Here is an 18,259-nt window from a genome sequence, read left to right as displayed (position 1 = left end):
GACACTGAGCTCACCTCGTCTCACATGCACACAAAAATCACAACAATATGCAGAGCAACTATCACTGAAAATGAGTGAAATCTACCAGAAAAAAAAAATCTACAACTAAAGACATAAAGAAGGAACCACACTGAGACCGTCAGGAGGGACAGATCTGCCATATAATCAAATCCCTTACCTCCAGGTGGGTGCCCCACACACTGGAGACTAGTTATATCAGAGGTTCTCCCACAGGAGGAGTGAGAGCTCTGAGCCCCATGCCAGCCCCTGCAGCTCGGGGGTCCAGCACCAGGAAGAAGAGCCCCCACAGGATTTGGCTTTGAAGGCCAGCAGGCCTTGACTGCAGGAGCTCCACAAGACTGGGGGGAATAGAGACATCTCTCTTAAAGGGTGCACCCAAAATCATACACCCAACGGGACCAAGGGTAAAAGCAACAATCTGACAGCAGCCTGGGCCAGACCAACCTGCTGGTTTCACAGGGTCTTCGGGAGAAACAGGGGGCATCCGCACTGTTGGCATTTTTATCAGGGAGCACTCATTTCCAAGAGCTCTCCTGGAGGCTCTGACATTCTGGCATCAAGATCTGGCCCTGTTTAACATCTGTCGACTCCAGTGCTGGGATTCCTCAGGCCAAACAGCAAACTGGGTAGGGACACAGGCCCACCAATCAGACAAGCTGCCGAAGACTTCCTAAGGGCACAGCTGCCTCTGGATACACCCCTAGACGCCGCACCGCTAACAGAGGGCCACGTCCCAGGTCCACCTGAGAGGTCAGGCACTGGACCCTCCCGCCGGAATGGGGCACAAGCCTCGAGACCAGCCTCATCCTTCGGGGGCAGACACCGTAAACAAGAAAACTACAGTTCCACAGACCAAGTCTGCAAAGGCGAGTCAGACACTACCTGGGACCCAGTGACAAGAAGGGATGGCACAAGACATTTCCTACCAAGAGCCACTGCTCCAAGATAGAGAATATGGTTAAAATGACCATACTACTCAAGATAATCTACAGATTCAATTAGTGAAGTGAAGTAGCTCAGTCGTGTCCAACTCTTTGCGACTCCGTGGACTGTAGCCTACCAGGCTCCTCCCTCCATGGGATTCTCCAGGCAAGAATACTGGAGTAGGTTGCCATTTCCTTTTCCAAGGGATTTTCCCGACCCAGGGATCGAACCCGGGTCTCCCGCATTGCAGGCAGGCGCTTTAACTGCTGAGCCACCAGGGAAGCCCTGATTCAATAGAAACCCCTATCAAATTATCAATGACATTTTTCATAGAAAAAAAGTTTACATTTGTATGGAAACACAAAGACCCTAAATAAAAATAGCCAAATAGCCAAACAATCTTGCTAAATAAATAGCCAAATCTTGCTAAATAAATAGCCAAATAGCCAAACAAATAGCTAAATAGCCAAAACAATCTTGAGAAAGAAGAACGGAGCTGGAGGACTCGTGCTCTCTGACTTCAGGCTATACTATATAGCTACAGTAATCAAAACAGTATGGTACTGGCACTAAAACAGACATACAGATTAATGAAACAGGACAGAAGGCAAAGAAAGAAATCCACGAACTTATGATCATTCAATCCATGACAAAGGAGGTAAGAACATACAATGGAAAAAATACAGTCTCTTCAATAAGTGTTGCTAGGAAAATTGTACATGTGAAAGAATGAAAGCAGAATATTCTCTAACACTATAAACAAAAATGGACTCAAAATGGATTAAAGACCTAAATGTGAGACAGAATACTAAAAAACTCTTAAAGGAAAACACTCTTTAAGCAGGAAACTCTTGGACATAAACTGTAGCAAGATTTCTTTGGATGTGTCTCTGAGAAAAACTAAAAATCAAAACAAGAATAAAGAAATGGGACTTAAGTCAAACTTATATGGTTTTGCACAGCAAAGGAAACCATACAAACGAAAAGACAACATACAGACAGGAAGAAAATATTTGCAAAGGGTGCTACTGACAGGGGATTAATTTCCAAAACAGACAATTTATGCTATTCAATATTTTTTTAAAAGTTTAAAAATGGGCAGAAGACCTAAATAGACATTTCTCCAAAGAAGACATACAGGTGGCCAACAGGCACATGAAAAGATGAAAAGATGCTTAACACTGCTAATTATTAAGAAAAATGCAAATCAGAACTATTTTGAGGTATCATACCAAGTCAGAATGGCCATCATTAAACAGTCCACAAATAATAAATGCTGGAGAGAGTTCAGAGAAAAAGGAACCCTCCTACACTGTAGGTGGGAATGTAAATTTTGCAGCCACTATGGTAAATAGTCTCAAAGTTCCTTAAAAACTAAAAATAGTTACTACATGATCCTGCAATCCCACTCCTGGTCATATATTCAGATAAAACTCTAATTCTAAAAGATATATACACCTCAATTTTTACAGTAGTACTATTTACAATAGCCAAGTCATGGAAACAACCCAAATGTCCATCAACAGATGAATGGATAAAGAAGACATGGTACATATACACAATGGAATATTACTCAGCCATAAAAAAGAATGAAATAATGCCATTTGCAGCAACATGGACATACCCAAATAGCCTCTGATAACACTTACATGTGGAATCTAAAAAAAATGCTACAAATAAACTTATTTACAAAGCATAAAACAGACTCACAGACATAGAAAACAAACTTAAAATTATTAAAAGGGATAGCAGGGAAGGGGCCGGGGCAAACCAGGGTGAGATAAACTAGGAGTCTGGAATTAGCAGATACAAACTACTATATATAAAATAAGTAAACAACAAGAACACTCAGTATAGCACAGGGAACTACAATCCATATCTTAAAATAACCTAATATGGGAAAGAATCGGAAAAAGGATACATATATGTATAAGTAAATCACTTTGCTGGTCACCTGATACTAAAACACTGTAAATTAACCATACTTCAACTTTTTAATGGTTTTAAAAAAAAAACTATATAGCAAAAGGCAATGGACTGGTATCTTCAAAATACTGAAAGAAAAAAAAACTTTAAACTTGGAATTCTATATCCAGAAAAAAAAAAAATCAAATATAAAGACAAAACAAGTAATTTCCAAAATAAAGAAATAAATAACTTAGAGAACTCATTGCATACAGACTTCACTACCTGATATATTCACGTAAGTTCTATGAGGCACAAGCTGGAATCCAAATTGCCAGGAGAAATATCAATAACCTCATATATGCAGATGACACCACACTTATGGCAGAAAGCGAAGAGGAACTAAAGAGACTCCTGATGAAAGTGAAAGAGGAGAGTGAAAAAGCTGGCTTAAAACTCAACATTCAAAAAACTAAAATCATGGCATCCGGTCCCACTGCTTCATGGCAAATAGATGGGAAAATAGTAGAAACAGAGACTTTATTTTCCTGGGCTCCAAAATCACTGCAGACAGTGATTGCAGCCATGAAATTAAAAGATGCTTGCTCCTTGGAAGAAAAGCTATGACAAACCTAGACAGCATATTAAAAAGCAGAGACATTACTTTGTCGACAAAGGTCTATATAGTCAAGGCTAGGGTTTTGCCAGTAGTCATGTATGGATGTGAGAGTGGGACCATAAAGAAAGCTGAGCACTGAAGAATTGGTGCTTTTGAACTGTGGTGTTGAAGAAGATTCTTGAGAGTCTACATGGAGATCAAATCAATCAAGCCTAAAGGAAATCAGTCCTGAATATTCTATGAAAGGACTGATGCTCAAGATGAAGCTCCAATACTTTGGCCACCTGATGTGAAGAACTGACTCACTCGAAAATAGCCTGATGCTAAGAAGACTGAAGGCAGGAGGAGATGGGGATGGCAGAGAACAAAAGGTTGGATGGCATCACTGACTTGATGGACATGAGTTTGAGCAAGCTCCAGGAGTTGGTGATGGATAGGGAAGCCCGGCATGCTGCAGTACATGGGATCACAAAGAGTCCGACACAACTAAGCAACTCAACTGAACTGGAATAAGGAATACAAAGACAGCAAATATACACAAAGACAGAAAGAGCTCTAAATGTGGTAACAATGAATATAAATATGAAACATATTTTATGTTTAATCATTCTAAAATATAAGCAGTAGGAAGAGTTTACAATTGAATATAGAGCATAATACCATCCCTAGAAACAATGCAAGCACAAGAGGAAAACAGTAAAACAAATGGAAATTATAACCTAATATTTTAAGATGGACTAAAAGAAATAAAGAAAATTACAAAAGCATTGAAAGATAAAGAAAATTCTCAATTAGGTAACCTCAGAAATCAATTATTAGGAAGAAAAAGTTATTTTAAAAGAAGTTAAAGAACTCAGGAAAACTTAGAAATAAAGAAAAAGACATAAGAGCAAATAAGCATAATGGGTACTGATTTAAGAGAAAATTAGATGGCCATTTTAGGTATCTGATTTTGCAACCTTACCACAAAACTTTTGACAGACCATGGAGTGAACCACACTAGTAATGATTATCTGAACTTTTCATCTTACCATTTTTTATTAAAATAATAATCTTCAGTTGAATCGTGTGAAGATAAATTCATAGAAGCTGCCAAAACTAAAGGTAGATATTATACTGCACAATCCTTAAGCTTGCCAAAAGGTTATGTGTGTCATTTAACTACATTAAGAACCAACAGAGAAGAACAGATAGAGATACAGAAAATTCTTTTTTAATTCACTATTTTGTATTTATAATGCACATCAATCTCAGTTAAGCACGGGTCTCATAACAACTGGTTTGACTCTCAAGTTAAATTTTCAATAAGTGCCTATACTCTTCCTTTTATATGTATTATCTGCTTCAAAACCAGCATCCAAACTTACCAAATGATATAATAATAAATGGTACAATAATAAGGCCATTGCTCAATCCATACATATTTTGATACCAACACTAATTCTATTATGCTTCCACAAAATGTGTCAACTGATTCCAGTAGCACTGATTCTAACTAACCAAGCATTCGATTTTTCAAATGTTAGGTATTATACAAAAAAAAAATCAAGATAATCAGAACCAGGCACAATTAAGAATCATTTAGGAAAATAAGGAGTGGTTACATCTTATCTTACCTAACAGGACCAAAGAACCACTTTCATATTTTGGTACCAAATGTGAAATCCTGGCAAATACCACCTGATTCCTTTCAGTGATTTTATAAGTTACAGTGTCTTCATACATGTATTATATAATCTAAACCTCACAATCCTATAATGGGATACCATTACGTCTCAATTTATAAAAAATGGAAAAAAAAAAACCAAAACATACTCAAACATTCATTTGCCCAAAGTTAAATCTCAGAGCTTTTAATTCCAAGTCCAGTGCCCTTTGCATCAGAAGATAAAGGAAACAAATACATGTATCACTGTGACCATGAAATTTCAAATCACTATCAGCAATTAGAAAACCTTGGAAAAAATTATTTTGAATATGTTGAAATTTATACACATCCTTCAAGAGTGAAAGACACCCAACAAAAGTCAGCCACAGAAATGTTTCTTCCTTTCCCTCAAAATGTCCAAAAATGACAATTCCCTAGCTTCCTCCTTCCCCTTAAACCAGCTGCTTTGTGACCATCCCCAAGGCACCCTTCATTCTCAACTGGCCCTAAGTGGATTCAGGACTGAAAGACAAGGAAATAAATGAAAAGGAAAATAATAATAACCTCAAATCATTTTTTAACACCTACACAGATAACGAGACTTCCCTGGTGGCTCAGTTGGTAAAGCCTCTGCCTACAATGCAGGAGACCTGGGTTCGATCCCTGGGTTGGGAAGATCCCCTGGAGAAGGAAATGGCAACCCACTCCAGTATTCTTGCCTGAAAAATTCCATGGACAGAGGAGCCTGGTAGGCTACAGTCCATGGGGTCGCAAAGAGGCGGACACAACAGACCGACTTCACTTTATACTGGTAACACTAGATCCCAAGCACCAATCTTCACAGGGAGCAGTTAAGTTCCAGCCTCTGTCCATTCATCTCACTCCTTCCTAACTTCATTTGACATGATAAAAAGCCCTAGAAAACTTAAACATCCCTTTTAATAGAGATTAAATTTATCCTGTATTTTATAAAAAAGATTCCTTTCCTATCTCCATGTTTAACTTTGTCTTATATCAGGATTCTCTGAATAAGGACAGGGAAGGTAAAGAAGAAAAGAAAGATAAGACAAAATTTTTAGACTCTGTAATTTAACACTGAAATCTTAAAAAAAAAAAAAAAAAAACAGAGAAGGGTAGGGCATTCAAAGTAGCTATGGTAGAGTTTCAGGAGCAGAGTTTTTTGTTTTTTGTTTTTAAATGAGACTATGAAGGCTAGGGGAAAAAGAGGACACCGGGATTAACACAACAAGTGATAGGCATGAGAAGATAAGCAAAGGAGTCAAGTTCATGTGTTCCATCCACTGCAATCGCCTAAAAAAGTAGACTGATCAGGAAAGCAAATATGGCCAAAGACTGTCACTATCGATTCCTCCCAGTATGAAATCACCCCAGTACACTGTCAATTTCCTCTTGGATCTCTTTTTATTCACACACTCCCAAGATTCCACTACTCAGAGTAGCAGTTCTAACCATGAAAGGCTTACAGTTAGAGAAGAATTTCAATTAAGCTTGTGAGCTAGTTATAAGTGAAACAATTAAGAGAATTGTCTCATAGCAAACATCATCACCAGGACTCACAGGATCTGGTGTTAGGTTCCAGGTGGATCTAGGGACTTCAGTGCACTTACATGGAATACAGATCTTCACTAGAGCTCTGCTATTAATGTGACTAATGTTTCTTTTTCTGCATCTCAAGGATATCTCAGCTTGCAATATACAACTGACCCTTGAACAACACAGGTTTGAATTATGTGGGTCCACTTACACACAGATTTTTTTCAATAATAAATACTACAGTAAAATATAATCTCCATTTGGTTGAATGCCCAGATGTGGAGAGACTGTGGACATAAAGTGCTGACTTAAGTTAAAGTGGATTTTCGACTGGGCAGAGGGTGGGCATCCCAACTCTTGTGCTGTTCAAGGTCAACCATATAGCCCTTCGAGCATCAGCACTAATTCAAGAATGTAAATATTTTTTAAAAAGTGTGCGGGGCTTTTTTTAATTTCAAATTCCTGAGATAGAAAATATGATTGATGCAACATAAATAACTGTTTCATGCCAATAACAGCAAGATGCAACTGCTATATTTTAGTCATTAATTCAGAAAAGCAACCATCACAGGCCAATGAGCTAGGAAAGAGAGCAAGTTCCCACATTAGAAAAACATGGATGCATATGCAGGAGGGGCTACAAAAGTATGGACAGGGGAGATACCATACCTAATATGTTTCATTAAACAATGAAAGAAAGTGAAGTCCTGTCCCACTTTTTGTGATCCCATGAACTACACAGTCCATGGAATTCTCCAGGCCAGAATACTAGAGTGGGTAGCCTTTCCCTTCTCCAGGGGATCTTCCCAACCCAGGGACTGCACCCAGGTCTCCTGCATTGCAGGCTGATTCTTTACCAGCTGAGCCACAAGGGAAGCCCAAGAATGCTGGAGCAGGGAACCTTTCCCTTCTCCTGCGGATCTTCCCAACCCAGGAATCAAACCCGGGTCTCCTGCATCGCAGGCGAATTCTATACCAGCTGAGCCACCAAAGAAGCCCTGACACTGTCAGTCCCATCACTGGGAGAAAGAAACACCCAGCCACGTGGAAAATGTGCTCCTTATACTCCCATCTGGAGTTTTTAGAGTAACTTTTGAAAAAATATTGCTTTGGGGGCTTCCATGGTGGTCCAGTGGTTGAGAATCTGCCTTCCAATGCAGGGAAGGCAGGTTTGATCTCTGGTCAGGGAACTAAATTCCCACATGCTGCAAGGCAACTACTAGTGGTTATGGCTGCACAACAATGTAAATGTACTGAATTGTACACTTTAAATGGTGACTTTTATAAAGTATGCATTTCACTTCTTTTTTTTTTTTTTTTTTTAGAAAAAGAATACAGAATTTATGACTTCCCAGGTGGTGCAGTGGTAAAGAATCTGCCTGCCAATGCAGGAGACACAAGAGATGCATGTTCGATTCCTGAGTCGGGAAGATGCCTGGGGGTAGAAAATGGCAACCCACTCCAGTCTTCTTGCCTGAAAAATTCCACAGAGGAGCCCAGTGGGCTACAGTCCATGGAATCACAAAGAGTCGGACACAACTGAGCGCGCACGCAGGCACACACACACATAGAACTTACGCTTCTGGCCATGAGGCAGTAACTGGGATGGATCCTACAGAATGGAGGCACACTATTACAAAATTCTTGCACTGTATATGAAGTGACATAACATTATTTGAAGGCAGACTATAAAAAATTTAAAATGAGTATTATAAACCCTAGGGCAAGTACTACCCCCCCCAACACACACACATACACACACACACACCCATACAAGTATTACTAATAAGTCAACTGTAGAAACAAAAGAGAAATCTTAAAAATACACAATTAATCCAAAAGAAGGCAAGGAAAGAAGGGGAAAAAAAAGAGAGAAAAGGAATAGAAGGACAGAAAAGACAAACAGAAAACAAAGAGCAAGCAAGATGTATACATAAAACCAAGCATATAATTACGTTAAAACGCAAAAAGTTTAAGCAAGCCAATTAAAAGACAAATTGCCATAGTAAGTAAAAAAGGCTCAAACATATGCTATCTGCAAGAACCCTACTCTGAAACGGACACAGAAGCAGTGAAGGACAAAAACACATACCATCTAAACATGTAAGAAAATAAAGTTGGAGAGGCTATGTCAACAGACTAAATGGATTTCAGACCAACAAATATTACCAGTAATAAGCAAGGACATTTCTAAACGATAAGGGGATCAACCTACCAACTCTAAATGTGTGTGGCCTACTACTAAAGTTTCAAAATACATGAAACAAAAGTTGACAGAATTGCAAGGAAACATAGTAAAACCCACAATTACACCTGGCATGGTTAAAGATTTTAACAGCCCTTTCAGTAACTGATAGAACAAGTATAGAGAAAATCAGTATGGGTATACAGAGCTTAACACATCAACAAACTTGACATTTATAGAATATACCAGTCTACACACAGCAGGATACTCATTTTTTTCAAATGCATATGCAACATTAACCAAGATAAATCCTATGGTGGACAATGAAAGAAGTCAATAAATTTAAAAGGATTAAAGTCATACAAATCCTATTCTCTGAACAAAGCTACATTGTATTAGGAGTCAATAACAGAACGATACCCAGAGAACTCCCGTTTAGAAATTAAAATACTTCTAAGTAACCCATTCTTCCAATCACAATGGAAAGGACAAAAAAAGTATATGGAACTGAATGAAAATTAGTGCCGGATTAGTAAGGGAAACTATTAGAATTAAATTTTTCTTAGAAAAAAATAATGTAAGCTTCCATATTCAAGGCTAGAAAAAGAAGATAAAACTCAAAGTAGAATTAAAAAAACAAAGTCAAATATCAGGGAAATAGAGTTATTTGAAAAAATTAATAAAACTGACAATCCTCTGGCTAAACTGTTCAAGGCAAAAAAAAAAAAGAGAGAGAGAGAAAACACAAATTATCAGTATCAGGAATGAAAGAAAGAAAGGACATCCTTTCAAATCCTACAAACATTTAAAGCATAAAGAAGTACTAATATTTATGAACCTTATGCCAACAAATTCAATAGCTTGGGTGAAATGGAGAAATCCATCAGCAGACAAATTACCAAAACTCACTTGCTCACTTAAGAAATAAAAAACCTGAACAGTCCTTTATCAGTTAAAGAAACTGGTAGTAAATAAAAACCTTTCCACAAAAACTATGGCTTCGCTGATGAATTCTACCAGACACGTAAGAAGAAATATACCAATTTCACAAACTCTTTCAGAAAATAGATAACATTTCTCATCCCCTTTTAGAAATCCAGCATTACTCTATCTGATGGGCTGGACTGTGTCCTCTCCCAAATCCATACATTGAAATCCTGTCCCTCAGTACCTCAGAAGACTGTATTTGGAGACTGGACATTAAAGAGGTAATTACGGTAAAGTAAGGTCACATATGCAGGACCTGAACCTAATATGACTGGTGTTCTTACATGAGATTAGGATACAGACAACACACAGACCAAAGCACAACTATGTGAAGACACAAGAGGTGGCTGTCACCAAGTCAAGGAGGGAAGAACCCAACTCTGACAACACCTTGATCTTGAACTTCTAGCCTCTGAAACTGTGAGAAAATAACTTTCTGCTTTTTAAGCTATCCAATCTGTAATTATGTTTCAACAGCCCTAGAAACTAATAACCCTGATACCAAAACTTATATATAAATACATAAGGTAAATAAGTAAATATATATGTGCATTATATGAAAACAATAGATCAATGTCACTCATAAATAAAAATGAAAAATATAGCTTTAAAAAATTAGTGTATGAAAGTTGCTCAGTCATGTCCAACTCTTTGCGAGGCCATGGACTGTCAGGTTCCTCTGTCCATGGAGCTCTCCAGGCTAGAACACTGGAGGGTAGACGCTCCCTTCTCCAGCAGATCCTCCCAACCCAGGAATCGAACCAGGGTCTCCTGCATTGTGGGCAGATTCTTCACCCTCTGAGCCACCAGGGAAGAATCCAAAATAAGGCAGAAAATTCAAAAAGAAAGAAGTAAAACTATACTGATTTTCAGATGACATGATTGTCATCTCAGAAAATCATATGGTTCTACCAAAAACTGTTACAAGTAATAAGTGAACTTAACAATTTAAAGAACTAACTCAATATACAAAAATAATTTGTATTTCTACATATTAGCAACATTAGGAAACTGAAATTAACACAAGAGCATCAAAAACATGAACCACTTAAGAATAAGTTTAACAAAAGATGTGCAAGATCCAAACATGGAGAACTATAAAACTCTGCTAAGAGAAGTTCAAGACCTAAATAACTGCAGAAACATTATGTTTATAGCTCAAAGATTCAACATTGTTAAGATGTCAAATCTCCCCAAATTGAGTCATAGATTCAAAGTAACCCAAATTAAGATCCTAGAAATCTTTTTTTTTAAGAAGCTAAAATATATGTGGAAATGCAAACATCCTAAATAGCTAAAAATAGAGGAACAAAACTACACGATCTGATTTCAAGATTTACAACAATGATACAGAAATTAAAACTGTGGTATAGGCATAAGGATAAACACTTAGATCAATGGAACAGAAAAAAGATTTCAGAAATAAACTTAAACATATTAATTTTTGATAAATATTCCAAGAAAATTTAATGAAAAAAGATGGTCTTTTCAACAAATGGGTGCTTCAATAACTGGACATCTACACTGGAGGAGAAAAATCTTCAAATCTTACCACAAACAGAATATAAAAACTAACATGAAGTGATTATACCTAAGTACAAAAAAGCTATAAAGTTTCTAGAATATACAAGAAGATTTAGACAACAATTTCGATAGAACACAAAAGTCACAGACGATAAAAGAAAAAAGTCCAATAAACTGGACTTAAATTTTAAACTTTTGCACTTCAAAAGACTGCTCAGAAAACTAAAAACTAAACAATAGACTAAGAGAAAATATCACAATATATAGACTGACAAAAGACTTGCAGCCATAAGCCCTACAACTTAACACAAACATGAGAAATATATGCGAGAGATTAGAAGTCACATTTTATAAAAGATACGCAAGTGGAAATAAGCACATGGAAGTATGCTTAACATCATCAGTCATTAAGAAAATGCAAATTATGACAATAAAATACTACTAAACATACCACTAGAATGACTGAAATTTGAAAGACTGAAAGCAAGCGTTGGCAAGAATGTGGAACTGAAACTCAAACATTGCTGGTAGAAATGCAAAATGATAGTCACTTTAGAAAACCATTCTGCAGTTTCTTATAATGTTAAACATACAGTTGGCCACCCAACCCAAGAATACACTCCTATATATTTACCCAAGAGACGTGAAGATGGGTCTACATAGAAACCTGAATGTGAATGTTTACAACAGCCTTCTTTACAATCACTGAAAACTTCAGAAACAAACAAACCCGGCATCTTTTAACTGATGAATATATAAAGAAGTCATGTCATATCCATGGAATGGAATACTACTCAGAAATTAAAAGAAGAAAATTAGTGAAACTTTCACCATTATTGAGGGCTTCCCTAGTAGCTCAGCTGGTAAAAGAATCTGCCTGCAATGCAGGAGACCCCAGTTCGATCCCTGCATTGGTAAGACCCCCTGGAGAAGGACACGGCAACAACCCACTCCAGTACTCTTGCCTGTAGAATCCCCATGGACAGAGGAGCCTGGCGGGCTACAGTCCATGGGGTCGCAGAGAGTCACACACAGCACAGCACTCACCATTACCGAATCTCAGAAACACCCCTCCAGGCACAAAAGTCTGCACAAAAGTCTACACAAAGTCTGCACAAAGAAGTCAGGCACAAAAGACTGCATCCCGAGTGACTCCATTTACATAAAATCCTAGAAAAGGCAAAACCATGTGGAAGGAAAACAGACTGCCAGGTTATCAGAGGTGACAGAAGACTGAGTGCAAAGCTGTGGCACAGTAAACTTATGAGCGTGATGGAAATGTTCTGTACCTTACCTAGGGTGGTAACATAGATGTATTCATTTGTCAGGCTCACTGAACTTCACACTTAAAACTGAGGACTTCTACTGTATGCAAATTATATCTTAATATGGCTGATTGTAAACAAAATCACTGGTCTCTGAAAGGCAAGGTAATATAGTGGTTAAGAACTTGAGTTTTGAGCCAAAACGTCTGGATATAAGCATTGATACTACCCTTATTAACTATATGAATTGAGACAAGTTATATAACCTCTCTGACCTTCACTTTCGCATCTACAAAATGGGAATTAGGGACTTCCTGGTGGTACAGTGGGTAAGAATCCGCCTGCCAACGCAGGAGACGTGGGTTCCGTTTCTGGTCTGAAGATTCTACATGCAGTGAAGAAACTAAAACCCATGCACTACAACTATTGAAGCCTGTGCACCAAGAGCCTATGCTCTAAAACAAGCGAACTGCAATTAATTTTTTTCAGTGGGAATTAACTGCATCAAATAGTTGTTGTAAAGATTAAGTCATGTCAAACCCTTAGAATAGTGCCTGGCAAATAATAATAGTTTATATTGGAACACATATTATTATTATGTGGGCTTCCCTGATAGCTCAGTTGGTAAAGAATCCACCTGCAATGCAGGAGACCCCAGTTTGATTCCTGGGTCAGGAAGTTCCCTTGGAGAAGGGATAGGCTACCCACTCCAGTATTCTTGGGCTTCCTTTCCCTGGTAAAGAATCCGCCTGCAATCTGGGAGTTGGAAAGATCCCCTAGAGAAGGAAACAGCTACCCACCCTGGTATTCTGGCCTGGAGAATTCCATGGACTGTATAGTCCATGGGGTCACAAAGAGGGGGACACGGCTGAGCGACTTTCACATTATTATTATGTATATCGAACCAACTGTTAGTACTTTTTAGTGAACTTGGCATTATGAACTTTGAGTTTCAAGCATCTACATGAGCCTCCAACACAGTTATCTGTAATTTTCACGAAACCCACTTTGCTTCATTATCTCTGAGCCCAAAACCCATCCTTAAACTAAACTGAGGTCTCATACTCAGTAAAACATAGGCAACAGGTCTCATCTTTAGAGCTAAATATGACTAAAAGGTAGTAGCTGCCTAGACTGCTATGTTGAGGACTGTGAGACAACATCTGAATTTCAAAAGAGTACTTAACATCTGCCATGACACTAAGAGAAGCAGTGATGCCAGGATGTGATGTTATAATTATGTGATTAAAAGTTTTTCTTCACATAAATCGTGAGCTCCTTCAGGACAGTCTGTTATTAACAGACTGACACAAGAGGCTGTCTGTCACATTTATTAAACGGTCAACGGACTTCACATAGATTCTACCTACATTTGATCGGGCAGAGTCAATTTTCCCATAAGGGCTTACTATAGACTTAAAAATACTTATTCCTGCTACAACTTAGAGAACATCTGGGACTTAAAGAGGTAGAAAAGGTCATTTCGGGGAGCTGGAAAGGCTAACACTGAGACAGTCATAATGTGACAGTGTAAAAGAAAGATACTGTCTTCCAAACACAGGACAGACTCATACTTTAACAGACCATGTAAGACAATTTTGAAAAGTAAGGCAACAAAGACTTCCTTTGAATATCAGAGACTTATCCAACTTCAAGCTATATATACCACTCTACTGTACTACAGACTCTTCATCTATAAAAGTCAGAATTTACAACTTGATGGTACTTTCAACCCTTTGAAAGAAATACTAAGTCAAAACTACAAATCCCTAAAATGTCCATCAATTCTACAATAAGATACAAACTTACTTTCAAATATAAGTAAGGAGAGACCAACAGGAGATACTGACAATTCAGCATCTGACTTTAAATCAACTGTTCTCAAACAGGGTGAAAGAACAAGTCATTATCACCAAGAGAGCTTTTGCAAACTACACAGCCCACTCCAGCCTCCAATTCTGCTAAGTCCTCTTAGGATGTGGGCAGACAGACAGGCAAGGGGAGGGAGGAACAATAAAAACTTGTGTCTCCTGGACTTCCCTGGCGGTTCAGTGGTTAAGACTCTGAGCTTCCACTGCAGAGGCCTCAGACTGGATTCCTGGTCAGAGAAATTCTGCATGCCACAGGGTGTGGTCAAAAAAAAAAAAAGTTATCTCCTGTGATTATGAAACAGCTGTTTTCCTCCAATCCACCACATTTAAAAACCATGAGGCTAAATGTATATATTTGATCTTATAGATCTGAAATTTTTAAATTCCATAAAAGAAAGCACTAAACTGAGAATCGGGAGATGTGAGTTGTAATTCTGTTCCTAAACAGTCCAATCTGAAACAAAGTTACTTAACTTCTCTGTACCTCTATGAGAATACAATTATATTAGTATCACATTAAAATTGGAAGTTTTATACAACTTAACAGAGTTGCTCTAGGATAAAATGAAACACGAAGCATAAACATCTTTAAAACGTGAATGAGGAATTATTATCATTATTCAAACTTAAGCCTCATTAAGATGTAAAAGCTTAGAATACTTTGGACTGGTTGCAGCAGACAAGACCAACCACCCAGGGCCAATTAGAAATGAAAACGATTCCTTGGGCTTTGCCTAGTCCTTTATCTTCCTACCCTAAACACTTGGCCAAATCAAATCTAGCTTGAGAATCAGGAAAACTGATTCCCATTAAGGAATTCTTCTGAAACGTCAACCTCACCAGCAAGAGACCAAGGACTATGACATTCTTAGAAAGTGAAATATTCAGAATTTTTAACTAAAGACTCTCACTGGACACTTCCACTTAGAATATAAAAGAAAACAAACAAGCAAAAAAAAATCTAAGCAACGTGGTTAAGATTCAGAGACTGGATTTAAATTTTTTTTTTAAGTCAGGTGACAGACTAACAAAAATTTTAATAATTTTACCCCCAAAAAATAAAAATTAGCGCCAGTGGCTTATACTCCCCTATCCCTCTCCAATTCTCTATAAAATGGCTTACAGTAAGTATAATAAGTAATAAGCAAGTATAGTAAGTACATACGGTGCCTGGCAGACAGTGAGTGTCAAATAAATATCTGTTGGATGAATGATTAATTCCCTTCTTTCATCCTGTATCTTAGTGCACCTACTTGGATGCTAGCACATTTGTTTCCTTTAATCTACTTATAAGTGAAATGGAAATGGTGGCTAAAAAGACAAATTCTAAAAATCCTCACTTTGTTTCATTAGTTTCTACTTTTATCACATGGCATTCTCTACCAGGTACAAACACAAACACTTAGACCTAACATAAGCTGCTTAAGTTATTTATAAAAAAAAAAAATTACAATTGTAGTCCAGCTTCAGTGAAAAATGAATCAATTCTCAATCCAGAATAATTTATGACAAAAGCAAAAATATAAAGCCATTTTCACTGCAAGAACTAGAAACTGTAAGTCGAATCAGTAACTCTTATACTCCCAACTTCTAGCCCTACTGTATTTAATGACAACTTACCATCTACAACCCTGAAGTGACTCTCCCCTCTAGTGACAGTGCAAGCCAATTTCCCATATCACTAATACACTAAGTCTCTCAACAATTTCCTCCAGAAGAAAAGCACAAGATTTTACCAGTTCTCACTCAGCTAACAGCAATTCCTTTCTCCTAATCTTACCATTTGAATTGGACAAAACCCAGTGAAAATTGAAAACACTCTCAAGCAAGACAATCAACTCCATCCTTCCCTTAATATAAATAAGCCCCCTATGCCAAATGTCACAACTGAGTACTACTGTATACTATCCACGATGACAACACGTCTAATTCCAAGCGTTTCTCAAATCAGAAGTTCTAAAAAACTCTGAGGCGTTAACACAAGTGCCAAGTGCAGTGCAATTGTGTCTGACCCACGGATGGTATTTAAAAATGTGCGCCGCCCCCCCCACCCCCCCCACCCCCCCGCTTTCAAGATATTCAACTGAGAGGTGCAATGTTTTGTGAACAGACTTTCTTGACTACAGGAGCCTCACGAGCAGATTTAAATGACCTAGCCTTTGAAACAGGAGGGAATATTTACACGTACACACAACGGATATTTACATCAGCACACACACGACGGATATTTACAGCAAATACTACCTCTCCTTAAAATAGCCATACCCGTGTTAGAGTACCATCTACCACACTTTCAATAAACAAACTGTGACCAACAACTCCCTCCCTCAGTATACTCAGGAGGCTTAATTCTCTCCCTTTACAAGTTTAATTCACCTCCACGAGCAATCCGGACTGACAAGGTACCTAACTCACCAGACGGCCAGAAAATTCAACGCCCAACCTCCGTGCCCATCTTTCTCCTTTTATGCACAGCCACTTATTTGACCTTCCATCTCTCCCTCTTATTTATTATTGCCTAAACTCCCTTCACGTCTCCCTCCAACACTACCCTCTCTAGTACCCTCACCCTGAGTCGGGATGCCAACATTTCCCCATCCCACTCCACCAACCCCTGCAAACGCTCGAATCCCTTTGCAGACACAGACCGCCCCACAGACCGCCGTCACCCCGGACCCCAGAGCCCCAACAGCAGAAACTCCTAACGCAGAGATGGGGGGGGGGGGGGGGGGGGGGGGGGGGCTTGCTGAATGCTGCTCGTCCAACCCACCAGACGAAGTCGTTGCTTTTGTCCTCGTAGGAGTTGATGAGCCCGTTGCACAGGGGGGCGAGTAGAGGTCGCTTCCTGCTGCCGCTGCTTAGGCTGGAGCTGCTCCCTCCTACGCCGGCGCTGGGCCTGGCCGCGCAGCTGAGCCGGGACAGGCCCGCGGACACCGCCCCGCCGCCACTCCCGCCGCCGCTGCCGGACACCGCGGCCGCCACCAGCACAGGCCGCGCCGGGCCCCCGAGACCGCCGGAGCCCGCGGCCTGGGCCGCCCCGCCGGACCCCAGTGCCGCCGCCGAAGCCGCTACGGAAGGGGGCGACGGGGAAGAGGATAAGGACGAGGAGGCGGAAGTCACTGAGGAGGCCGCGGAGGAGCCCGGGCTGGTGCCGGCGGAGCCCGATCCGGCCTGGCGGCTCCCAGACATCGTGACTCCCTCCCCTCCGGCTGGGAGCTCGGAGGAGAGGGACCGCGATCGCGACCCGCCGCCGCCGCCGCCGCCGCCTCCCTCCCCTCCGCCTTCAGTGCATCCTGAGGACGCGCGCCGCGTCGGGAGGTGGGGCTGAGGAACAATAAAGTTGATTTTTGTAAAGGCAAAACCACACAGCAGCGTCCGACGGGAGGGGGCGGAGGGAACTATTAAAGCAGAGCAGGAACCACTGCCGCTCTCGGGACCGCCGCCGCCGCGATCGCCGCCGCAGCCAACCCGAGCGCTCCGTGGGCCGGCCGTGCGCGCGCGCGAGCGGCGGAAGGGGCGGGAGCGGCGGGGGATACAACTTCAGACGCGGCCGGGGCGGCGCTCAGACGCGTTGAGCGCGCCTTGGGCGACGGCGGCGGCCTAGCAACGACCGCCGCCTTAGTGGGGATCCAGTATTCCTTCTTAACGTGCTCGAGGGTAGGGCCGTTCGAGGGAACGAAAGGGCAACGTAGAGAGAAATGGATGGTCGCGGTGGCTTGGGGCAGGGGAACGGGGGAAAAAAAAGTGCTCCGAAAG

General features: G+C 40.1%; 1 protein-coding gene and 1 non-coding gene across 6 annotated transcripts in view; one reads left to right on the top strand and one right to left on the bottom strand.

Moving 5' to 3' along the window:
- COP1 (COP1 E3 ubiquitin ligase) overlaps window positions 1-17,969 on the bottom strand; it is a 213,223-nt gene extending 195,254 nt beyond the window's left edge. For 4 of the 5 annotated variants that reach the window (XM_070474042.1, XM_070474041.1, XM_020882898.2 and 1 more), the window contains exon 1: window positions 17,274-17,969. In XM_070474042.1, the coding sequence (XP_070330143.1) occupies window positions 17,274-17,692 (419 nt within the window). In that variant the 5' untranslated portion in view covers window positions 17,693-17,969. The remainder of the gene's footprint in view (window positions 1-17,273) is intronic. The other variant, XM_020882897.2, reaches the window with a different exon arrangement.
- TRNAC-ACA (transfer RNA cysteine (anticodon ACA)) lies at window positions 5,721-5,792 on the top strand. The gene has a single exon. It is a non-coding gene; the product is annotated as a tRNA-Cys (tRNA).
- Window positions 17,970-18,259: the final 290 nt, after the last annotated feature.

Source organism: Odocoileus virginianus, chromosome 11 (assembly GCF_023699985.2).
Source record: "Odocoileus virginianus isolate 20LAN1187 ecotype Illinois chromosome 11, Ovbor_1.2, whole genome shotgun sequence".
In the NCBI taxonomy this organism is placed as follows: domain Eukaryota; kingdom Metazoa; phylum Chordata; class Mammalia; order Artiodactyla; family Cervidae; genus Odocoileus; species Odocoileus virginianus.
Note: the sequence above shows the minus strand (reverse complement) of the source record. Positions and strands in the feature narration are given on the sequence as shown.